At 38.4% G+C, this 25058-nt stretch overlaps 5 protein-coding genes across 7 annotated transcripts; all 5 read right to left on the bottom strand.

Moving 5' to 3' along the window:
* Positions 1–604: 604 nt before the first annotated feature.
* On the bottom strand, positions 605–5745 carry LOC307250856 (interferon-induced transmembrane protein 5-like). The gene is made up of 2 exons (XM_080028112.1): positions 5406–5745; positions 605–1691 (listed from the first exon to the last, which is right to left on the bottom strand). Exons 1-2 carry the CDS (start codon positions 5610–5612, stop codon positions 1470–1472), a joined length of 429 nt encoding a protein of 142 aa, XP_079884238.1. The 5' UTR covers positions 5613–5745; the 3' UTR covers positions 605–1469.
* A 2559-nt stretch (positions 5746–8304) lies between these two features.
* On the bottom strand, positions 8305–10749 carry LOC307250507 (mannose-binding protein C-like). The gene is made up of 5 exons (XM_080027622.1): positions 10590–10749; positions 10063–10250; positions 9559–9624; positions 9117–9173; positions 8305–9011 (listed from the first exon to the last, which is right to left on the bottom strand). The coding sequence occupies exons 2-5, from the start codon at positions 10220–10222 to the stop codon at positions 8623–8625; spliced, it is 672 nt and encodes a 223-aa protein (XP_079883748.1). The 5' UTR covers positions 10223–10250; positions 10590–10749; the 3' UTR covers positions 8305–8622.
* A 2561-nt stretch (positions 10750–13310) lies between these two features.
* On the bottom strand, positions 13311–16146 carry LOC307251091 (mannose-binding protein C-like). Its single transcript, XM_080028410.1, has 4 exons — positions 15987–16146; positions 15426–15681; positions 14945–15001; positions 13311–14015 (listed from the first exon to the last, which is right to left on the bottom strand). The coding sequence occupies exons 1-4, from the start codon at positions 16122–16124 to the stop codon at positions 13627–13629; spliced, it is 840 nt and encodes a 279-aa protein (XP_079884536.1). The 5' UTR covers positions 16125–16146; the 3' UTR covers positions 13311–13626.
* Positions 16147–17241: 1095 nt separating this feature from the next.
* Positions 17242–20626, bottom strand: LOC307250420 (mannose-binding protein C-like). Of its 2 annotated transcripts, none has more exons than XM_080027494.1 (5): positions 20434–20626; positions 20022–20189; positions 19145–19222; positions 18608–18673; positions 17242–18500 (listed from the first exon to the last, which is right to left on the bottom strand). In XM_080027494.1, the coding sequence occupies exons 2-5, from the start codon at positions 20173–20175 to the stop codon at positions 18115–18117; spliced, it is 684 nt and encodes a 227-aa protein (XP_079883620.1). In that variant the 5' UTR covers positions 20176–20189; positions 20434–20626; the 3' UTR covers positions 17242–18114. The 2 variants fall into 2 exon arrangements, with proteins under 2 accessions (XP_079883620.1, XP_079883619.1); XM_080027493.1 differs by having other exon boundaries at positions 20022–20175; positions 20434–20623.
* A 1054-nt stretch (positions 20627–21680) lies between these two features.
* LOC307250154 (mannose-binding protein C-like) lies at positions 21681–24771 on the bottom strand. Of its 2 annotated transcripts, none has more exons than XM_080027130.1 (5): positions 24668–24771; positions 24254–24419; positions 23706–23783; positions 22675–22740; positions 21681–22457 (listed from the first exon to the last, which is right to left on the bottom strand). In XM_080027130.1, the coding sequence occupies exons 2-5, from the start codon at positions 24402–24404 to the stop codon at positions 22072–22074; spliced, it is 681 nt and encodes a 226-aa protein (XP_079883256.1). In that variant the 5' UTR covers positions 24405–24419; positions 24668–24771; the 3' UTR covers positions 21681–22071. The 2 variants fall into 2 exon arrangements, with proteins under 2 accessions (XP_079883256.1, XP_079883257.1); XM_080027131.1 differs by having other exon boundaries at positions 24254–24426; positions 24668–24719.
* Between the last annotated feature and the right edge of the window lie 287 nt (positions 24772–25058).

Here is a 25058-nt window from a genome sequence, read left to right as displayed (position 1 = left end):
AAGTTTCCAAAACATCATACAGTAGATCTGTGATGATGACCATGACGAGTGGACCAAGAGTCTAGCAGAAGGTTTTCGAGAACACCAACCACTTAAATGGTAAGTCTATCCCAAAACATGTGTATACTGTAAGTCATGTGGTGATTCCTCTGGCTGAGAGCAGATTGCGTGGAAATTATAGCTACTGTATGTCGCCCCACCTACGGCCTCCACATCTACTGCTGTTCCCTCTGTAGTGGTCTGCCCTGGGCGGCCCTGCCTTACATGTAAGGGCAGTGTATGTAAAGACATAGGCTACATACATTTTCCTAAAACGGGATGTTCTGTATATAGTTGATACAGCAGCAGGCTCACAGCTGGGATGAAAACAACCGTGCCTTGCCCTTAACCTCAAGCGGCCCCACTCCCAGCACCCAGAATCAGACCTACAGCAGGAATCCCGAAATTATCACTTTAAAATGGGACGCAATTGCAGACGCAGGAGAAATGTTTATGAACAACTCTATTGTTGTAATAGTAACCTTTTAGGGGATCTGAAATACGATCTGAATACATTGTTGGTAGATTTTCTAAACAAGAAAGTAAAAGAAGGAGAATATATCAGTATGTAGTTTATTGAGCTCACTCAGGTCGGCAATAAGAATATGTAAAATACTTAACACAACAAAATGCTAATAAAAATACATGAATGATGACACAAATATGTGTATGTTCTAACATTAATACAATATTTAAAAAAAGAAATGCTGAAAGAAGAAAAAAAGTGACTACAATGGGAGGTGAATGTTGATTGTCCTTTCTCAATTGGCTTCTTATCATTGTGATATTCAGACTTAGGCTCACACAGTGCTCCGTTCTTCTCACTCTTTCTAACCCGAGTCGAGATGATTTCAGCTGTCATCCAAATTTCCATTCAACATAAATACAATAAATAACAACATGAATGATTCAGAGTAACTGCTCGCTCAGTCTATGAGCTCCTTGTCTTTCTTACTGACATTACAATTTGGAATACACCGACACTTGGGCCCCACAGTGCTCACGATATAACACTTTGTATCATTATCTTGAGATCACTGGTCCAAAGGTATAATGTTTTAAACTATTGTGTAACTGTCACGTGCTAGTTGAATGTCCTTTCTTATTTTCTATTGGCAAAATATCTGATTTACCAGGGGGTGCATCTCAAAACAGGAAAAAAAATTATGTTAACAAACAAAGGCTTACTATACTTTCTTCACTATTTTAGTGTATTGTAGTGCTTTGTCAATTTTTAGGAAGCCCAGCACAGGCCCTGATTTCAAATTAAATATCAGACATTAACCCTAAATCACTAATGCCTTATACTGTCAACAATTCTCAAGAAGTAATATTATATCAGAATCCCAATCAAATCCCCTAAACCTTGCTAGTGTGAATGTGAGACGGATCTGATATTTTCTGTTGTTGTTATTTTCCTTTCCCCCCATCTACCAGCTGAAGAGTTTCATGAAGTTCTGGAGGCCGTCCTCTCCCAGGAAGTCGAAGGAGCCCTGTGAGGTGCCCAGGTGGACTAGCATGAGGACCAGCAGCACCACGGCCAGCAGTGGAATGACCATGTTCCAGCCCGCCGCCAAGATGTTGTACCACTTGGCCTTGTCCGAACACTCCTGGGCCAGCTGCAGGTTCCCTTGAGTCTTCTGGTCCCTGGCCTATATACTCATCAGATACACACACACACACACACACACACACACACACACGCACACACACACACATGCACGCATGCACGCGCACACACACACACACATGCACGCAGGCACGCGCACACACACACACACACACACACACACACACACACACGCACACACACACACACACACACAAACACACATGAACTCACATTATTACATGCAACCACTAAAGGTTCAAAAATTATTAAATAAAGTGGATCAAATCACTCCAGTTCTTAAGTCCTCCTTGCACCGGCTTCCTGTCGTTCATAAAGCATGAAAACGTTTACGGGACAAAACACTTTTTCTTTTAAATTTTAACAATACATATCAGCCTGTTTTTGCTCTTTGTTTTTATAATCTCTTATGTGTCATTTCAAGTCTTCTTTTTTTAATGCATGTTTATGCCCCTATAAAGCACTTTGAATTGTCTTGTGTCTGATGAATTGTGCTATATAAATAAACTTGCCTTGCCTAGAGCCAGTATTAACCAAAAACAGGAATAAAGAATCACCAAGTTTCATAATGGCTGCAGGACATGTGAATAAATTAATGCTTTACAGCATGATCCAGCTAGATACAGTTGTATTTCCAAAGATAAATTGTGTACAAAGTTTTGTTACTGTCCACATGTACTGTATGTGTGCTGTAAATAGTGAGAGGAGGAGCTATATTATAATGTTCAGTCGTGTCTTTGTTTACAACAAGTTCATGGGAGCGTACATCCCATCATTTCCCATTTTGTACATAAAGAGTGCAGACTCAAAGTTACAGTGGCTTGAAAAAGTATTCATACACTGTAAACAATTGCTGTAAATTTACAGCAGGATTTCAACAGCATTTACCTGTTATTTATAAAAACAGCATTTAACTGTTAAAATAAAAGGCAGTCTGTTAAATTACAGTCCTTTGCTGTTATTTTACGGAACGGTAATGTTTTTCAAAAATACTGAACTTTCCTGTTAATTTACTATCAAACTTGGTAGGGACAACTGGACATGAGCTGCCTGCACATGTGAAGCTTATACAGTTTTCTTCATTAATCCTCATCCATCCACATCTTAACTAATAAGTGTTGTTTACTGTATATCCTCTGGTTAAGTTTACTTAAAGTTGAGTTATATCTACTTGGAAATGCAAATTGCAGTTAACGTAATTAAACCAAGTTAGTCTTACTTAACTGAAGAGTTGTGTTTACTCAGTAGAATGAAGGAAACGGATTGCCTTAGATAAATCAAGTAAGCACAACAAAGTGTATTGTAGAGACGCCCCCTTTCCCACAATGACTTGCACTGGACTAAACGTTTGTAATGTTGCTATTTGCACCCTCAGTAAAGGGGATGTTTCATTCCATTACCTCACTATGCATTTTGTTTGGATGAAACATTTCTGTGTGAACTAACTGTTATTATTGGTTATAACAAACGGTTTGTGGAAATCTTAAACAAGATCCATAGTTCAACTCAGGAGACAATTTACAATAGAAATGAATCATTCCATTGAACTTAATATATTGTAAAAAGTGTCTTGAAGTAACAAACAGAAGCTGCTCTCTGTGTTTAGCATTTGAACAAATAGGGGACCTAGTAAATTTACATATGGAATGAAACAGATCTGCCCAATGAAATATAACATCCCCTTCGCTCACGGTGCAAACAACATAACAAACATTTAGTCCAGGTTCATCCCTTTTTTCATTAACAGTATAATCTTGTCAATTTTAGTGACAGTCAAATAATGTTAATTTAACAGTAAGAAAATGGCAACCCTGCTGCCAGTTGATTACTGTTTTTACTGAAAAAACAGGTTCATACAGTTTTCTTCATTAACAGCATAATCCTGTCAATTTTATTGACAGTCATATAATGTTAAATTAACAGTAAGAAAATGGCAACCCTGCTGCCAGTTGATTAATGTTTTTTTACAGGGAAATTTCTTACAGTGTACCCCTTGAACTTTTCCACATTTTGTCACGTTAAAACCACACACGTACATTTATTTTATTGGGATTTCATGTGATACACCAACACAAAGTGGCGCATAATTGTGAAGTGGAATGAAAATGAAATATGATTTACAATTTTTTTTATAAATTGAAAACTGAAAAGTTTGGATGGAGCCAAATACAGGGCAGAAAACCTGTTAGAGTCTGCAAATGACTTGAGAGTGGGGTGAAAGTTCACCTTACAGCAGGACAACTACCCTAAACATACAGCCATATCTACAATGGAATGGTTTATCAAAGCATAGTCATGTGTTAGAATGACCCAGTCAAAGTCCAGACCTAAATACAATTGAGAATGTCTGGAAAGATTTGAAAATTGCTGTTCACAGACACTTTCCATCCAATCTGACGCTGAATCTGAAGCTCAAGCTATTTTGCTGAGAAGAATGGGTAACAATGTTAGTCTGTAGATGTGCAAAGCTGGTAGGGACAAACCCCAATAGACTTGGAGCTGTAATTGCACCGATAGGTGGTTATACAACGTATTGACTCAGGGGGGCTGAATACTTTTGCACGACACATTTTTCAGTTTTTTATTTATAAAAAAAATTGAAACCCGTGTTTCATTTTCATTCCACTTCACAATTATGCGCCACTTTGTGTTGGTCTATCACATGAAATCCCAATAAAATAAATGTACGTGTGTGGTTGTTAGGTGACAACATGTGGAAAACTTCAAGGGGTATGACTACTTTATCAAGCCACTGTATGTAAGGGTGGAGTGACATGAAATCCTTGAGCTGCTTTTACAGTAAGTGTATCTGTATGTTTTGGAATGGGCCTGACTGCGTCTCTTCCTAGCACTCTCTAATTTCCCATGAGTACTTGCACATTAGGAAGATGCCAATTACGCCATTTTTAACCTTCCCAGTCGAGCAGTCATTCACTGTCTTTAATTTGAGTACTGAGCCAATACTGGGCCTGTGATTCAGGGCTGTGCCCTCCGCAGACAGATGAAGATTTAAAAAAAGACTTAAAAAGGGTATAGCCTACACACACCCTTTTGTGGTGAGCTTTTCATAAAACAGTTCTTCATTTCAGGTAGTCACACGGCTCGTCCAATCCTGCTTTCCAAATGGCATTTTTTAACGGATCTTTGAGATTTTGTTTACAGATAAATTATACATTTTTTGTGTTTACTTGTTTCTCCACAGCCCCATTCCTGTGGTAAAGGGTGCAGCAGTGTGTGCCATCTGACCAAGGACAAAAACAGGTCTCCATGTATGAAATACATTGCTTCCTCCCTTGAAGTTGTTACAACAAAGATTTTCCTAAAAAGAGAACCTTCACAGAGGTACATGTTTAACCTTGTTTTCATGGAAACAATCTACCTATGACTCTCTATATCCAACCATGCCATATTTTCCTCCTTGATCTTTAAAAAAATGCTATTGCTGTGCATTGCGTATATCTGCATACTCTCACAGAAGAATTTGATCCATCATAGAGAAGTATTTTTTGGCATATGTGGTTGCACCAGACTGGCATGGGTGTATTTTCTCACCAAGTAAACGCCAAGCTTTTATGTATTTCCAAATGATAATGAACAGCTTTCTTAACATGTTTTAATAGTTTCATCATTCACCTTCTGTCAGCCCAGTTACTTTTGAGCATGTTGTGTTCTTTATAAAATGGGGCAAACTCAAGGGTAAAGAATGGCACAAAATAAAAATAAAATAAGACCTCACCTTGATGGAGTAGACAAGAGCCATGAAGCCCAGACAGCAGAAGTTAACATACAAGGTGTTGCACAGCGACCAGACAAGATAGTCCCGGGGAGGATTCTTGCCCGTGTTGCCCATGTTCACCACGGTAGATCCGGCCGGCTTGCGGGCAGACTTACAGTTGGTAAGCGGGGTGCAGTCCGATGGGAAGTTGTACGAATGGTTATCCATGGTTTGCGTTTAAGACAGGGGATCCCTGGTTGTGTATGGACAGGTGCCTTTGTCAACTAACTTAACTTCCAGATGCCAGAAAGTAGTGCCCCCCCCCCATCCACTTTGTGACAGACTTATAAAGGGCACATGAAGAGGGAGGTGACTGGGAGAGGACGCGGCATGGGCAGAGGCCTTTAATATACAGCAGCTCTGTCATTATGTGGTCGGGCCTGAGAGAGACTGAAATAGAGGTACAGAGAGACAGAATGCTGTATGAAGACAGACAAGAAACGACAGTAAAATACATGCACAGGAGCAGTACAAAGGGGCATCAACCAAAGTACACCTTAGCATACTTAGGCTTCTTACTACTACTTCTAGCCTACTTAGAGGTCCTAGTGCTGTGGGTCAGTGGCAGCAGCAGAGGACAGTGTTGTGCTGCTGTGAATATGCCTTGGAGGTGCTGGAGAGGAGGAGGCCATCTGAATGCTGTCTCTGCCAGAGGCCTTCAGGGATGAGGCTGTTATGTGGTCTGAATGGGAGCAAAAATATCATAGTTCACAACAAATTTGTAAAAATGTATGTATCTTCCCTTTAGGTTCTGATGTCCATATAAGAAGACATGCAACAAAAGTTCCCTTCTGTTATACATGATAGTAAACTGAATACCTTTGGGCCTCAAATTTTGTCAATACGTTGTAATAAACATTATAAAATTAATGTTTATTACAACGTAATGACAAAATTATAAAAGGCACCATCTCTGATATTTTAACATAAATGTTGACTACTGAGATGACACATCTTTAATTGAGAGGGTATATTGGAAAACAACATGGTAGTCCTATCTGTTATATTTAGCTTAACTTAAACAAGGCAGGATTGGCTCATTATTATACTGTATGTTCAAGCAATTAAAATGTGTTCAGTGATACTCACACTGGAGTTTTTGAGTTCAAACAGTCTGCTGTAACCCCTGGCGTGTTCGATATTCTAGACTCAGGAGATGTAGCCTACACAAGATATTGTTCTACTATTGTATGTTCATAACTAAGTGAATAAGGTGTTGGAAAAAAAGGGTTAGGGTCTGCTGTTGGTGGTAACTGCAGTAAAGAGGTGTTCATTGCCTTTGGAAAGGGGACAACCATAGAACTATAAAGAATCTCTAAATGTGTCTATGCTGACAACTGCCTAACTCGTATCCTGTACAGATTTCCACCCTGGCTACAGTGGGCTCTGACTCTGTTAGGCAGGATAGGGGAACACACATGTTTCTCTGGCTTTATATTCAAAGACAAAACATCCTTGTTGACGACACTGAGAATTTGTAGTCTTGATTTACAGGCTACAGTTGCGGAACGGTAGTGCCCTCTGCTGGCCGCTTGGCTCACCATAAAGGGATTATATTAATTAGAATTAGACGATGTTGGACTAAAGACATTAAATGTTTACCGTAGACATCAGAAAACTGCAGATAATAGAAACAACTTGTGGTAAAGAATACAGCTATGCAAAGTGGTAGGCTAAGTGATGATAGCCTTAAAAACGTGCAACATGCTGACGCCGTTGTCCAAAACTAAGGCTAAGTAGGCTAAATTAAATTAAAATATGGCAACGCGTGTAACACTTTTAACACTCTGAGATAGTTAATTACATTTGTTCGCTATTTGGAATAACCTAACTACAAAATAAAAAAACATCTGCGGAAAAAAAGCAAAAACACTTAGCAGAGGATGGTTTCGATCCATCGACCTCTGGGTTATGGGCCCAGCACGCTTCCGCTGCGCCACTCTGCTGCCGACAACAATTTGCGAAACAGGAGAATATAAATATAAGTGTTTCTCTTTTTTCAAAATAAAAGCATCAGCTGTATACGGAACAAATAACTCACACGATAACAACATTTAAAGTAGGAGATAGTAGAAAGCCTGAATAATTTTATTCTCGCGCAAAATAAAGAGGAACGTCAGTAGCCTAGTAGGCTAGCACGTGCCGTGGGTCACCATTAGCCTAGAGACTCTAGGTCAAGCTTTAGCCTACACATCATTTTGCTGTGGAATTACATCAGGATGGATGAATTACAAGCAAAACAAAAGCGTATTGTATAAGGGTTGTGCAACGTTTACCCCCCTTTTTTTAAATTAAATTTGATTTATTTGTATGGACTTGTGTAGAAACTCACTGACCCGCATCCAGCTTGTCCTGACAAAATAAGACATTGAAACAAATAAGCTAGGCTAGGCTTTAAAGATATAAGCTGCACAGTTTGCCCTCTATTTTCAGTAATGCTACAACCTTTTGGACAATCCTCAATCGACACTTTCAACAAAACCTGGAAATTAGTAGCACATGAATTCTGAAATCTATGACACAAAAAATAAATGATTGTTTAAGTGTGAAGTGATCTGCTGGTTGAAGCTTTTTTTTAGGCTACAGAAAAAATAACGTTTAGAGAAACGGATCCATAAGTGAACAATGTGCCGAAATTGACCTAGAGATAACACACAAAACATAAAATGAGCTGCAAATGTAACGAGGGAAAAATAATAAGAGCATGCTCTCTTTTTAAAATGGTAATAGGCTAGTTTGAAAGTTGTATTTCACTTTTCCATCAGATAGATCAGCCTGGGATTCAAACAACCTAAACTGTGAATCAAGGGACTGGACATTCACCTTCGACTGAAAATAAAATAATTGAAAGAAACTACACCACTGCTGTATGCTTTATTGTGTGACATGCTTTCATAACACTCCTTTTGCACAGGTAGGTCTATTGTACTTTTGACATAATCGTGCAGAGAATGATATAATTCTGGAAAGAAATGTAACTGCGCAAGAGGAAATAAATGCCATTCTGCTGTTGCAATGTTAATTTTTTAATGAGAGATTAAAATACATCACTTGGAAGGCAGTTTTAATTCACTGCACTGACATTAGCATGAGATAATGCATTTTAGACATGACAAATGGGATCTTAGATCAGGCATATGAAAGGGTTTGAGTAACAGCAAGACTACATGTTACTTTTCTAAATCTGACAAATGATGTAAACAAGCATGTTCATGGAGCAGTCGCGACCCACTCGCCAGACGCCATCTTTAAACAGCAAAGTGCAGCCAATACCCTCGATGGACTCGTCTGGTTGCCCCTCTGACCATTTGGTAAAGGTCAGTGGTTGGTTCTTCATGTCGGACCCAAAATTCCCTTGTGCCTTGTTATTGTTGACACCGATCCAGGCCATGTTGTATTCTTCTCCAAAGAACTTGGTCACAGCGTCGTTCTCCTCCTCGTTCTGGGGCAAAGCCAGCTCTAAGCCTTGCTCGGAGCAGAACTCGACAGCCCTTGAGAAAGATCCTCTCTCCTTGTTGGACACAAAGATTTTGGAACCAGTCGTCCGAGCATGGTCAAAGTTCATAGCTAAAAATAGAAGACAATACAATACACAAAGTGTGTAAACATAAATCAACGATACATTACTTCTGAGTCATCATTGAAGCATCTTAGTGCATGGACGCTACTTACCCTTCTTGATGTTTTGAACGTCGTCTGGCGATTCGCTTATTCCTTGGGCCGGGGAATCTGAATCGAAAATATTTTATTAAGTCATTAAATGGAAATACAACTAGATACAAGTTCAGATGAAAGGTTCAAAATCAATGTTTCGCTTCATATAAGAGGTGGCGACAATAAAACAAAAAGCTGGTCAACTACAACAGATAGTGTGTCCACATTCGCTGAACTGTCCTTGTGTATCTACCTTTCTGTTTTCAGAAAGGTAGAAGTGGAGAGAAGGAGAGAGGGTTGTTTTTTCTTATGTCTATCTTCACACCAAAGACCTACATAAAGGTTAGAAAAAGATGAAAAAGTGCAATTTGCATAATATGTGACCTCTAATGATGAAGAGAAACTTACCCTATCCCATGGAAAATGAGTCCATAACATATATATTTTATAAATATACTACCTTGTCCACAAAGACAGGCTCCAGGTCTTCCAGGTATTCCAGGAAATCCAGCTGCACCCTTTTCTCCTGTAGAGCAAGGATGAAGATTAAATGTTGCTATCAGCCAGATCAGACTGTATTACTCAGTTAATACAGGAGGATAGCCCATACTTTTCTGTGATCTATTCATGGGATCAATATCAGGATACAATGTGTGTGAAAGGTTAGGAGGTAGCAGCCACAGTATCCAGCAAAGATGATACGACCATTGGAGCACATGAGATTAGACAGCAGAGACTAACTGACTTCCTATTGTCTCAAGGTTTCAAAGGTACACTAGCCGTCAATGCTTACCATCTAAGCACATACCATTCAAAGGATAGAGAATATTTTGTCAAATCATTATTTATTTCATGATCTCTAATTTATTGTATGGAATGCTTTCAGTATTTTCATTGCAATCCTTTCTAAATCTTTATACAAACAGTCTGATCAGAAATCATTTCACTTGATGTAAACCATCACCTCTTGTCCCTGGAAATCCGGGACGTCCAGCAGCTCCGGGAAAACCAGGAGACCCCACAGCCCCAGGTGGTCCGGGGTCTCCTTTTGGACCAGCAGGACCTTCAGGAAGACTGTAGCTGATTGGAGCCATCAGGCCAAGGATGCAGAACAGGAAGAACATCCTTATCTTCTCAGTGTAGAACTGAAATCTATATGGAAAATACGTAGTTAAGACGTTTCATACAGGCTGCAAAGGAAATACTACATTATAATTTTGAAAAAATGTATTCAATATTAAATCCTGGGTTCTTCACAAGGACTTCACAATTCATACTGAAACAAATAGCATTCGCTTCTTATTTAAGCATGACTCCAGTAGTTCACAGCTTGTTAAAAAACAAGTGGACTTTTCTATAAAAGTGTAGAATTTGAAGATATTCAACAACCATATACAGTAAACAACAGTGCTCTAAGTATAAGGAGGTGCAGCTAAAATTGGTACACAACACAAGATCTAGTATACCAAATAGTGATGAAGAGGAACTCACAGTATTAACTTGGGAGTGATCCGCTGGGCGTGCTGCTCCTTCACTGCTTCCAAAGAAAAATGAAATGAACAAGTTGTTGTTGAAGTAGAACTTATGAATGATGGTTTCTGTCCAGAGTAAACAGATGCTTATTCTCATGAGATATAAAACAGAAGAAAAAGCTAATGTGAGTCAAAATCTCCTCACTCCCCCTTTTTTAACCAATAGTGGACTGAGCCTGCAGGGCGTAGTGAAAAAAAATACATAATAATTCAAGTGTATTGCCACACATGCAAAGCATTTTATATGGAAAAACAAAAAACAATGATGTGTGGCAGTTTTAGGGTTCCCATGAAGCATTTTGTGATATTATTAAATTGCCTTTTAAATTTAGCCAATCATTTTCCATCCCCATTTTTTAAAATATCTTTATTTATATTGGTTAATTTGCAGAGAATGTCTTTTGTTTTGCAGCTCCTAAAATGCATAATTAGTCACAGGGCAGTTTTCAAGCACAATTGCAATATGTTTTTCATTATTACTCAACAACTGAACCACAACTGGATAAAGGCGAGGTTTAATGGCTTTGCTCAAGTGAATGTTACTACTTACTAATATGTTCTCCTGCCCTGTGTGTGAAGCAATGCATGGTAAAAAAAAAAAAAGCCAGTGAGGATCATTTCAGGGAAAAGTAAAACGTAGATGGTGAAAATGTATCGAAAACGTGCAAACACAGATTTTATATTAATGGGGGGGAGGGTATGTTCTTGTCAGCAAGCAGAGGTCGACATTCATTTGGGCTTTTTCTGTTGAAAGCGACTGACTGTTCCGGCCCAAAACAATGCAATGAGAGAAGTGAGGGTGAACAAAACAGTAAAGTAGTGGGCAGAGCCGGCCCAAGCCTTCAGGAGGCCCTAAGCGAAATATGATTAGGGGGCCCCTCTCCAATGTTAGCGCTGCTAAAACTATAGATCTGTGTTAAATATCATTCACACACCCAGTGTTTTCCGCTAGTGCCTCCACTGTGCGGCTGTGCAAAAATATTAGACAGCCGAGATTCAGACCCTCCTAGGGGGGTCCGGGGGTATGCCTCCCCGGGAGATTTTTTTAACCTTTTTAAAGTGAAATGCATGAATCTGGTGCACTTTGAGAGGAAAATTAAGAGGCTAAATCTGAGAAATTTTGTGTGAACAAATAATTTGGAGACACTGGGTCAGATGAATTAGAAGCTATTGAAGAAGGACACATGGATTTTCCATAAAAATATTAATATAAAATAAAATATTATGGAGGGTCCTCTGGGTTGGGCTTGGAGCTCTTTTTCTTTTACGGGACATATTTCTCTGTAATATAATGAATGCATTTAAATGCAGTGTGAGGAACGAAGCAGAAGAACTCTGTTGTACAGCTACTGTATCTTTTTTTCCACAGAAAAGGCTGAAATAGGCTATAGACTATACACAGTGCATGGGCAACTGAGGGCAGCCCCATTTCCAATTGTTTTTAAATAAACTCAATACACACTGTGCATGGATGTGAACGTGACATAATCACATAATTTCGGATTTCCTCCCAGATGAACTGATTACATTTTTAGGCTATTAATTATCTAGACCAAAACATTTTATTCCTTTTTTTGTATGATGACTCACATTTGCATAATATGATGTTAATATCAAAAAAAAAATTTTTAGGGGGCCCCCCAGGCAGTCGGGGGCACTAAGCGGCCGCTTAGTTCGCTTATGCCTCGGGCCGGCTCTGGTAGTGGGCCAAATAGTTAAATGATCAGCAAAAACCTGCTATAAAACTCTGTGAAGCCAATTTAGATGATCTCTGTAGGTCCATCACTTGAAGCAATCTCTTTGACAATTTGATTTCAAACTATTCTTTAATTTAATTTTATTTAATTTAATTTTTTATGTGATTTTGGAGGAGTAGCCTGTCCAGTCCCTGTAAACAAATACAGTTACTATTGTATTTGAGACATAACTTGATCTCTTACTTTTGTTGTCATAGGCTGTAGCAGCAGAAAATGAGTGACATTATGTGTAGCTTGGGGCTGTGAAGCAATGGAGCTGCTCGTCCCACCTACTCTCGTTCTCTCCATCCACAAGTCCGTCTCTAGGCCCTTCTTGTGAGTGAAATATCTCATGAACGCTTTGAGGGATTTTCTTTAAAGTTTGCACAAATGTCGACCCTGACTCAAGGATGAACTGATTCGATTTGGAGGTCATAGGTCAAATGTCAAGGTCACTGTCACCTCATGCCTCATGACACTGATATCTCAGGAGCGCTTTGAGGGATTTTCGTCAAACATTATATTCATACAATGATACCAAAATAAAGACACAAGCTGCATAGTTAGCACTCTACTTTCAGTGATGCTAAAACCTTTTGGACAATCTTCAATCAACAAGTGGTCTGAACTCTATATGATGCAAAAAATGGTGATCAGAAAAAAAATTAATGATTGTATGAACGTTAAGATGAAGCTGCTTTTTTCTGCGGAATAATGCTCATAGGAATCCATAAAGAAACAATGTTGAAAATCTTCCCTAGAGATTTAACACCCAAACAGATGTAATACAGACAAAGGAAAAATCTTGAGACCATCCTCCTTTTTTAAAATGGTAACAGTTTGACATTTCTATTTCACTTTTCCATCAGATAGATCAGCCCGGGATTCAAACCATCTAAACTGTAACTCAAGGGAAAATAGATAGATAAAATTAGTAAACTATGTCACTGCTGTATGCTTTATTGTATTATATGCTTTCATAACTTTCCTTTTGCACAGTTATTACACCCTGCACACATCATGTATCAAATTCTATAATTCTGCAAAGGAATTGTTCAACGCAAGAGGAAAGAAATGCTATTCTGCTGTTGCAATCATAGCTTTTAATGAGAGATTAAAATACATCACATGCAAGGCGGTTTTAATTCACTGCACTGACATTAGCATGAGATAATGCATTTTAGACATGACAAATGGGATCTTAGATCAGGTATATGAAAGGGTTTGAGTAACAGCAAGACTATGGGGTATGTTACTTTTCTAAATCTGACAAATGATGTAAACAAGCATGTTCATGGAGCAGTCGCGACCCACTCGCCAGACGCCATCTTTAAAAAGCAAAGTGCAGCCAATACCCTCGATGGACTCGTCTGGTTGCCCCTCTGACCATTTGGTAAAGGTCAGTGGTTGGTTCTTCATGTCGGACCCAAAATTCCCTTGTGCCTTGTTATTGTTGACACCGATCCAGGCCATGTTGTATTCTTCCCCAAAGAACTTGGTCACAGCGTCGTTCTCCTCCTCGTTCTGGGGCAAAGCCAGCTCTAAGCCTTGCTCGGAGCAGAACTCGACAGCCCTTGAGAAAGATCCTCTCTCCTTGTTGGACACAAAGATTTTGGAACCAGTCGTCCGAGCTTTGACAAAGTTCAAAGCTAAAAAATAGAAGACAATATGAAGAAAATCAGGAATAAATAAGTAGGGGAGTTAGAAAATATCTATACATGTAAATATCACGATATCTATCTTTGCAATACTGTATCGATACATAATTTGCAAAATTGAATATAATTTATTTTTATTTTATGTACTGTTTGCATTTTGCTGCCGTCGATAAGACATGGACTTTAAGTTGCTTTCATGCCATAATTTACACACAATTTACAAATGTTATTTTCTATATCTTTATATTCTTTTTCATGATACAGAGACAGGTAATATCTTTGTTCAGATTGAACAAAAATAGTGTTATTGTGGATATTGCAGGTAACATATTTATAACAGTGTTTACAAATATAATTTCTTAATGTAGATATTAGCTTTCCTGTACATACATGCAGGTTTCAGTTTTTCACAGATTGAGGCAGATGTTAATTCCTTTGTTTAAACTGTACAAGAAGTATTACTAGGATGATTTATTCATAAATTGTGTGTAGACACTATGAGAGATTTTATAAAAATACAGTATTTTTTGCAATATATCACCTTGCTTGTAGATCGCAATATATCACAATATATCGTATCGTCACCCCTGTATCGGGATATATATCGTATCACAAGATTCTTGCCAATACACAGCCCTATAAATAAGCAGGTAGAGCCACTATTTTTTACAATCTCAAATAGTCTTTCCCTCTTGGTCTCCTGACTCTGAAGTTAATTTTTATAATGATTATGCTGTGTGCAATGTTATCTCTAAGGTGCAATGATGGTGCTTCTCAATGAGTTCAACTAATCATTTGAATCGTGTGTCTCTGTTTTCTGTATTGACATACAACAGTTTCACAAAGTGTATTCAGACAAATCAACAATACATCACTTCTGAGTCATCATTCAAGCATCTTGGTGCATGGAGGATACTTACCCTTCTTCATTTTTTGCAAGTCGTCTGGTGAATCTCTCAGTTCTTGTGCTGGGGAATCTGAATCAAAAAGATTATATTAAGTCAACCGATTTGCAATACATTAATGTGTAAACTAGACAGACTTATTTCGATCACCAATCGTATTAGTTGTTCTAGTTTATTTAAAACAATGTTTGGCGGGGAGGGAGGGGTTACAATATAATTTGCCACTGCATAATATTAGACAACATCCAAGTATACCATGGCAGAGTTGGACACAATTACACAATGACCTAGGTGTATGCCCACTACCTGTACAGTATAACAGGCACTGTGTCCAACTTTGCAGAATTATACTCATACCAGTCAATAACACCACTGAAACTTTCACAGTTTGTACTGCTAAACACTCTATTTGTTATTAATGGAATAACAGAAATGTAGCCTATCTCATAGAAAAACAGACTAAGTCCCTAACATAAACATTTTATAAATGTACTACCTTGTCCACAAAGACAGGCACCAGGTCTTCCAGGTATTCCAGGAAGTCCCGGAAATCCTCTCCCACCCTTTTCTCCTCTTTCACCTGGAAATCCAGGGATTCCTGAAACTCCAGGAAAACCAGGAGGTCCCACAGCCCCAGGTGGTCCGGGGTCTCCTTTTGGACCAGCAGGACCTTGAGGAAGACTGTAGCTGATTGGAGCCATCAGGCCAAGGATGCAGAAGAGGAAGAACATCCTTATCTTCTCAGTGCAGAACTGAAATCCATATGGAATACAGTTAAGATGTTTCATACAGGCTGCATCAGAAATACATTATAATTTACAAAAAACAACACAACTCAACAACTAAATCCTAGGTGCTACTTAACAATCCAAACTGAAACAAATAGCATTCACTTCTTCAGTATGCCTCCAGTATTTCCACAGCTTGTTTAAACACAAATGGTATTTTACATAAAAGCATTATTTTTTATTATTATTAAGCAGTATTATTATTAAGGTGCAGCTACATTTAACATAACATAACATATAGTGCCAAATAGTGATGAAGAGGAACTCACAGTATTAACTTGGGAGTGATCCACTGGGCGTGCTGCTCCTTCACTGCTTCCAAAGAAAAATGAAATGAACAATGTGTTGTTGAAGTAGAACTTATGAATGATGGTTTCTGTCCAGAGTAAACAGATGCTTATTCTCATGAGATATAAAACAGGAAAAAAAGAGTCCAAAACTCCTCACTCCCTCTTTTCTAACCAATAGTGGACTGATCCTGCAGGGTGTAGTGATGACATACCCAATAATTTAAAATGTATTGCCACACATGCAACCAATTTTATATGGAAAAAACATAAAACATTTATTAAATTACCTTCTCAATTTAGCCATACAGTTTCTATTCTCTTTGTTTTCCTAAAATCTTTATTTATTTTGGCAGGGAATGTCTTTTGTTTTTCAGCTCTTAAAATGCATTGTAAGTCAAAAGGCAGTTTTCAAACACAACTACAATATGTTTTTCATTATCACTGAGCATCACAAATGGATAAAGGTGAGGTTTAATGGCTTTTTCTAGTGAATGTTACACAACACACTATAAATATTCTCCTGCACTGTGTGGAAATAAAAGCCAGTGGGGATCATTTCAGGGAAATTACAGAATAGTCAGAGGTTGTTTTGTGTTGCATGCTGGTTTTGAAAAGACATAATGGGATGGCTTCGATGATAGAAATGGTAAACCATAGTTGTAAATATCCATGAAAAACATGCAAAACAAATTTTTTTATGGAGGGGGGGGGCACTTCTCTTCTATTCTAAACACACCTATCACCTTTCATTTTGATGGTGAATTTGTCAGTACACAGTTACATATAAGCACATTCAACTTTTAAAGAGCAGTTCAACATTAATTTCGGGTCATATTTCTCGTTAGTTTGAAGTGGACATTTTGGAGCTTTTATCTGTTGAAAGCAACTGCCTGCTCCGGCCCAAAACAATGCGATGAGAGCAGTGAGTGTGAACAAAACAGTAAAGTAGTGGGCCGGATAGCTCAATGATCAGTAGAAACTCACTATACAACTCTGTGAAGCCGAAGCAGGTGATGTCTGTAAGCCCATCACTTGGAGTTTTCCCTTACCTTGTTTTACATCATGGCGCTGCTTGTCCTACTTGAAAGCATTTGGGACCGGGTTACTTCTGCACATCACAGGCAAGCGTGAGTTTTAAATGATGGAAAAGGTTGCTTGAAAATGTATCAAACAATGTATTTTCCCATTAATAATGGGAGAAATTCAAAAAGCAAAATAATACAATTGATTTGAATACAAAAAGAACACTAGGTTTTACTTTATTTCTGCTTACATTTTTTGTTCGACACATACAGACATTTGCATATCCCGCAGTGACATGTTCTCTGTCACTGCGTGATAACATTTTAGTTTTTGTGTTTGTTAACATCATGATAGTCAGTTTACCAAGCAAAAACAAATATCTCTGAGAATGCTGTAATTTTATTGTGGCATATATTTTCAGAATAGTGTACACCCCTTTGTCATAGTTGATTACTTTTAATACCTGTCTCTCATTGTGCCAAATGGCAGTAAGATTGACTATTGACAAGGGAAACATTATTTTATGGTCGATACATTTTCTGATAAATTGAACAAAATACAAAATAATGACATCAGCTGTGCTCTGAAATACGCTATGTGGATACAAGTGAGAAGTAGAGTATATTAAAGCCACTCCTGGAGGCGATCACTGTCTTCTGATATCATCATGACATTACTGTTACGATTGCCCAACTCCCTTACGGTTTAAAAAATTAGGCAATAGTTCTGCTAATCAAAGACAGATGTATGATGTGACCCATGTTTAATTACATGATCATTTTCTCTTACCTTGCATGGGATAATTTGTTTTGCAAAACTGTTAAACTTGAATGCAAATATGTGTGATACATTTTTCCTAAACTAGATTCCTCAAGCATTTGAAATGTGATTTTCCAGGAAAATTAAGACAAATAAAGCTGGGTATAGGGAATACTGACTTTCCCCCAGCTGTTTCATTGTCCCACTACCCACTTTCATTGTATTTTAGATACAATACTTAAGAAAAACATAAAATGTACTTCAGACCTCAGACAAATGAAAAACCTTCAACTAAAGCAAGACCTACAAGGCATATAAGACCACTCTATAACTGACAAACGATGTAAGCATCGAGGGAACAATCATGTGTCACTCGCCAGACTCCGTTTTCTGACACCATGGTGCAGCCTGTATCCTGGATGGATTTGTCCGGCTGCCCTTCTTCCCATTGGTTAAAAATCAGAGGTTGGTTTTTCATATCAGCCTCAAAATTCCCTTCTGCTTTTTGAATGTTGACGTTGATCCAGGCCATCTTGTCAACCTCTAAACCAAATAACTGAGTCAGTTTGTTGTTCTCCTCTTCGTTCTGGGGCAAAGCCAGCTCTAAGCCTTGTTGGGCACAGAACTCCACGGCCCTGGAGAAAGAGCCTCTCTTCTTGTAGGACACAAAGTATTTCTCAGCAACTCTTCGGACAAAGTCATAATTCATAGCTGAAAAGGATCAAATCAGGAATACATGAGAAAGTGAACACAATTGTGTTTACAAACGAAACACTGAATATTTAGATATACATATGTATATATTCTAGATAACCTACCCAGCTCTAATTTAGTAGTCTTGCTCTTTAAGGTTTCAAGGTCCTGGTTAATGGAGCCAAAGACACCTGGATCAGAAAAATCAAGATGCCATGTGTGTGTGTGTGAGTGTGTGTGTGTGTGTGTGTGTGTGTGTGTGTGTGTGTGTGTGTGTGTGTGTGTGTGTGTGTGTGTGTGTGTGTGTGTGCGTGTGTGGTGTAAAAGAGTAAAGAGCAGAGGGGGAGAGACACTGTCAAACAGTATAATAAGGTTATTTTAACAGCCTTAATCTAAGGTGAAACCAAATTAGAAAGTTGCACTTTGAAGGAGTGACATACATTTTTTGTAAGAGTTATTTTCAGGAGAAGTTTAACATTAAATTACTATTGCTGTGGAGCTGTGGAGCTAATGGTATTCCACTCTGGTACTTCAGCAAAATGTCCTTTCACCAGCACTGGGATTGCCTACATTGTAACACTGCTGCAAAGTGTGATAAACTACAAAATAAATGACAAAACAAATGATAGAGGACTGTATATATGTATATTGTAATATCTAACCTCGTCCACACTGAGCAGGTGGTCCAGCTGGTCCAGGTGCTCCCGGCATTCCTGGTGGTCCACTGGGTCCAGGAAATCCTGGATTTACCAATGGCAAGGTAAAGACACATCAAACAAGCTCAAAGTCCATGTACCAGAGTACTTTAGAAAATGGTGTATGGATAAAGAATAGAGGGTTTGCTTGGAAAGTGGCACCGGAGGAAAGGTCAAGATGATTTTATAATGTTTTTCTAGATTTCTTACACACATTTAGCAAATGATGGGTCAACTTATTTGAATGCAGACAGCTTTTTTGCACAGCAAGAATCGCTCACTACTTCTCATTGTTTTCACACAACTATTTTTGAGTTCTAAAATACTTTAAACATCACTAAATGAAAGACGCAAAACCTTATTGAATAACCATGTCAACACTTCACAGAAACTTAGTAACAGCCTATTCAATCTTTAGCTCTGTGAACTCCACAAAAAAGGATGCATCGCAATCAGTTCTGGATTGGACTTGTATATTTTGGTTCCCTGTCATTTTGTTTTTGTCATCTCGTCTTCTGTGTGAACTGTTTTGAAAAAAATAAACTGTCGCATGGAAACATGTGTCAAGGGTTTAACCACAAATGAGCATAATATTAGTTCAGATATTTGTTTGCAGGTCTACCTAACACTAGACCAATTGTCTAAGTATGAAGCAATACTATCCTCATTCAGTTTCATGATAATACACACACACATTATAATCCTATAGGTGGCTCTTTATAAAAAAAACTAATTTGCGTTTCCGAAAGGGTGGTTTAAGATTTCACAGATAAGCTTATGGTCAGTTTTCAGAAGAACAATGGTTGCACTGAAAACAGTGTTAACCACCTAGCACTCCATTTACCTGGAATCCCTTTTTTTCCAGGAAATCCAGGAACTCCAGGAAATCCAGGAAGCCCAATGTCGCCTTTTTCACCTTTGGGACCAGGACAATCTTGAAGCTGACCAATAGGAGCCATAAGGAAGAGGGCGCACAGTGGGAGACACACCCTCATCATCTAAAAGGGGAGAACTAAGATGTATGATATGTACACAATGCATCAGAAATATTATCATAATTTACATTTAAATATAAATATATATATATATATATATATATATATATATATACAAATATATAGTCAAAGTGTAGGAAATTTAATCAAAGCAATGACATGCCTCCAGTAAAAAGAACCAGACAAACTAAAGCAATTAAAGTGAAGAGTCAGAGATGTAAATCAGGCACCAGACTGTACCAAAAACATAAAGAAACTCACTTATAAACCAGGAGCTATCTTCTGGATGTGCTGCCTCTTAGCTGATCCAAACAAAAGTGGCTAGGGAAAACAGTTCAAGGCAAAACTCTGAGCTAAGCAGCTCACAGGAAATGAGAAGCAGGTGAAAATATTACTAGGGGTTATGAAAGATGAAAAAATAAAAAGTCGGAGCCCCAAAACATTCCTCTTTCCATCCAACAATTGTCCGAGAATGCAAATGTCTGTATGTGTCGACAAGTTTATTTTAAAGTTCTGTTAAAGTCCATTCAAACATATGAGGAGTGACGCCTCAAATAGACCTATGGCAACTGCCAATGTGTTGCATGTGGTGTGCCATTTCATATACCACGGCATGTGTTCTGCGCCCCTAGCGGTTTATGCTGCTCACATGCCGTTCATTCAAATTGTCAAAACACTAGGCTACCCTAAGGACGTGCCCCAGCCCCGCCCCATTTCACTAGTGCTGTATAAAGCGCTGTATCAAGCATTCTATTGTTAGGATATGTGCGATATGTTTGTTGTCAGATGTGACATGCTTTGAGATGACTGTGAATTCATTTCTCATTTGTCAATCCCTGCCGATGTAATAACAATTTAAAGACCTACTTCACCGGTGGAAATATGAAAGTCTATTGAACTCTCAGATCCTATGTAGTATAAATCTGCAAATATTTTAGAAATCGGTTCATCCTAGCCTAGAAAAGGCAGAAAGAGTGTTTTATGGTCTCACTGTCTAACCCTACATTTTACCATGTGTGAAGTCACACATAGGTAAATGTTAGGATTCTCAGGACAGCTGGGCTAAGGGAAGACTGAGGGAAGAAAAACATCATTATATTATAATAGCGATTTTATAATGATAGAACGCCGGTTCCTTATGGGTGAAGCGTTCATTTAAAACTAGGCTTGGCTAACTGTTAAGCAATTGTTAGCCAGCCACTGTCCCTGTTTTCTGGTCTTTTCTGGTCGCTGTGGGTAAGTGTAGATGGGCAGTGAGAGGAACAGCCGTCAAGCTTGAGCTCTTGCGCAAGAAGATACATAAGGCTAATCCTAACATTTGAAAGGGAAATCCTCCTCCTCTTCCAGATGGGACCTGTGCTAGCTTTAGCTTATTAGCAAGTTATTGATAAGTGGCTAAGGATTTATATTTATATCCGCTGATTTTGACAAAATAAGTTTTTGGATAGGATGGCTGACGTCACCTTTAACCTGGAGGCTTGAATGAATGGAATGAGACATGGTTCATTGCTGTACACTTTATTGTGACATTTGCTTTCAGAATACCAGGTTTTGTTTCTATACATGTATGCTATCCTCCTGATTAAATGAACACTTTAATTGTGTTTAATAGAGGAATATGTCTGTGCAAAGTAATAATGCCATGGTCATGATGCAATTATACACAATCGTCTTGGGTGGCGCTAAGCCCAGGAAGCTGCAACCTGTCCTTTCAAAACAGTACAATTTGGTGCCGACCATGGACCTATTATAAAAGATGCCGACCAACACTGTTAATGATGCTGTCATCTAGCGGGAGCGCTATGCTAGTTGCCGATATCCAGTACGCCACACAAGGGAAAATGTAACATCTGAAAGTAATCATGTGTAGAAAGAAAGTCTTCAGGATATTAGACCTTTCTATAACTGACAAACGATGTAAGCATCGAGGGAACAATCATGTGTCACTCGCCAGACTCCGTTTTCTGACACCATGGTGCAGCCTGTATCCTGGATGGATTTGTCCGGCTGCCCTTCTTCCCATTTGTTAAAAATCAGAGGTTGGTTTTTCATATCAGCCTCAAAATTCCCTTCTGCTTTTTGAATGTTGACGTTGATCCAGGCCATCTTGTCAACCTCTAAACCAAATAACTGAGTCAGTTTGTTGTTCTCCTCTTCGTTCTGGGGCAAAGCCAGCTCTAAGCCTTGTTGGGCGCAGAACTCCACGGCCCTGGAGAAAGAGCCTCTCTCCTTGTAGGACACAAAGTATTTCGCTCCAGCATTCTGGAAAAAGTCATAGTTTATAGCTGCGGGAAAAACATGAGAACTACATGAAGCAACAAATGAAACAAATAAATACAGCCTCCATGTACCTAAAACTGTATTTTCATATTGGCATTAAGATCATTCTCTGACCATAAAATATATTTTCAACCACACTACAATTGAACCAAATGATATTGTACGTGTTACAAATGCAATCCTTCAACAAAAGTATTTCAAATTCTTGCTCAGAATACCTACCCAGCTCTAACTTAGCAATGCTTTTCTTTAAGGTTTCGACGTCTCCTCTAACGCGACCAAAGGGATCTGGAACAGGCAGAGTTCATTCAGTTACCAAAGTTCAAATACAGGAATGACTTACAGCTCACAGATCCCTACAAATAAAGGCTTAATTCTTACTTTCCTTCACTATAACATGCTAAGATGTAATGCATACAAATGCAGTAGTTCCTACAATAAAACTACTATTATGAATACTGATTTATCTCTGCGGGTATTTGAAGTGTTTAAGCCAGGGTTAATTTGAATCTAGCCGAGATATTTTTAGCGTCTAGTATATTTCCATTTGAATCTTGGGTGTCAATATACATACAGTAACTAACCATCATACCCTCTGAGTAGAGTTATATCAAGCACAATATATAATGATAACAATACTGAGAGACAAAGTGATATATGTGGATTTGAACGACATCAAACTTAGGTGAAACGAAAGGAAAAACTTTGAGGTCTTAAAGCCCCTGTAAACCCAAATCCACAAAATCCTTCTAACTGTGTAATCTGGGGAGTTAGATGCATGGTAGCAAGCATCTGAAAAGAGTTTGACATGTTTATGAATCCCAATTAAATTGTCCTTTAAGTTTGAAAAACTTGACAGAAATTGGGTTTAGATGAGGCGGGCCATGCTCTGGTTCTTATTACAATGTAAATATTTTGAACCAGTTCTATGCCAGAACTTTAAATTTAAAAACCATGGAGACTGTTTGAGATTACCACACTCCACACAGTCCTGTCAAACAGTCAAGACAGTAAAAAAGCTGTTTTTTCTAAACTAAGTGTTATAATATTTATGAACATTTATTTTCCATCAGATTTTTATAAATGCTTATTGAGACATCCAACGTTGATATAGTATATTGATTTTTACTAGTTTAAATCCAGAGTCCAGAGTCTCCAGAGGCTTTAAAGGTTTGAATAACATATCCCCGCACATGAGAATGATTCTGTAAAGTGTGTGTATGTATCTGTATGTATGTTCAAAAAAAGAATACCTCGTCCACACATAATGACTGCTCCAGGTACTCCAATTACTCCAGGCAATCCAGGATTTCCACTTTTTCCAATAATACCTTGTGATGCCGAGGAGAGCAGATGAAAGGAGAGAAAACAAGACTAAAAATACAAAACACACTAGAAATTAAATGTTGGATGAATGAAAAACAAATTAATTTCAATGTAAAATGAATTACTTTCAGTCTACCTAGTGGGACAGCATTTGTCAATGTTGCCAGAGTTTGGCCTCAGGACAGCACTAGGTGAAAAGACACGTTGTAATATAAACCAAAAGGGGCAATGCTCTACTGAGCATGCAAATATTCAGGCCTTTGAATGTCAATCTTCATTAACACAACACTTTGACCAAAATACATTGGGCCCATCCTCAATGAAACAGTCGGGGGCTCACTTTTTAGTTCAAAAGCGGTTTTTGTAAGTTGTTTTGGACAAAAGGCATGTGCTGTAATTTAACATATGCTCAGTCCTGTCAGAAGTAGCCTTTGAAAACGTTTTTTGTGAAGTCACTGGCATCAGTCTTTTATACCTTGATCACCCGGAATTCCTGGAAGACCAACAATCCCATCTCGACCTGGTGGCCCATCATCACCTTTGGGACCACGAGGACCTGGACGCTGACTCCAGCCACATGTGGCCATCAAGCAGAGGATGCAGAAGAATAGGAGACACAGCCTCATCTTCTGTGTCCACAACTGAAAACTTTATGAAACATATTGAATTGTTTGCTTATTCACAGCCCCAACCAGAAATAGTATCAATTATAGTTAAAGTCTACACATTCAGTCACAGAGTATTGCAAATTATATTTCTAGTACATTTCCACCTTAACACACAACATAAACATAAACCACACATACACAATGAATTTTCCAAGTATAAAGTTAAAGTTATGCAGAAAGTGTCTAGTACTGATTAAACCAAAACAATAAAAGTAACTTACAATATAAAGCAGGAGAGATCTGAATGTGCTGCTTCTTTGCTTCTTCCAAACAAAAGGGGCAAAATGAAAAAGAAATCATACAATGTGTGATATGTGAGGGATTCAGTACAGGGAAAATTAAAACCAGGCGATGCCTTTTTTATGGGATGTGACACACACAGGAGAACCAGAGCCTCCCTCTGGGCTGAAGATACAGAGGGACACATTTAACACATTTCTATTCAAACACATTTAATTATTATTTCATGGATAGATTGCTTTTTTAATATACTCTTTTGCCTGATCCGTGTCAATTTTATGTTTGTATGACGAGGCTGATAAAATGGCCTCTTTTAAGAAGGTTGGAGGCTAGCCACGTGAAAATCATACTGATGGTTCACATTCCTGTTTC

Source organism: Ammodytes marinus (genome assembly GCF_949987685.1).
Source record: "Ammodytes marinus genome assembly, chromosome: 5".
Lineage (NCBI taxonomy): Eukaryota > Metazoa > Chordata > Actinopteri > Uranoscopiformes > Ammodytidae > Ammodytes > Ammodytes marinus.
Note: the sequence above shows the minus strand (reverse complement) of the source record. Positions and strands in the feature narration are given on the sequence as shown.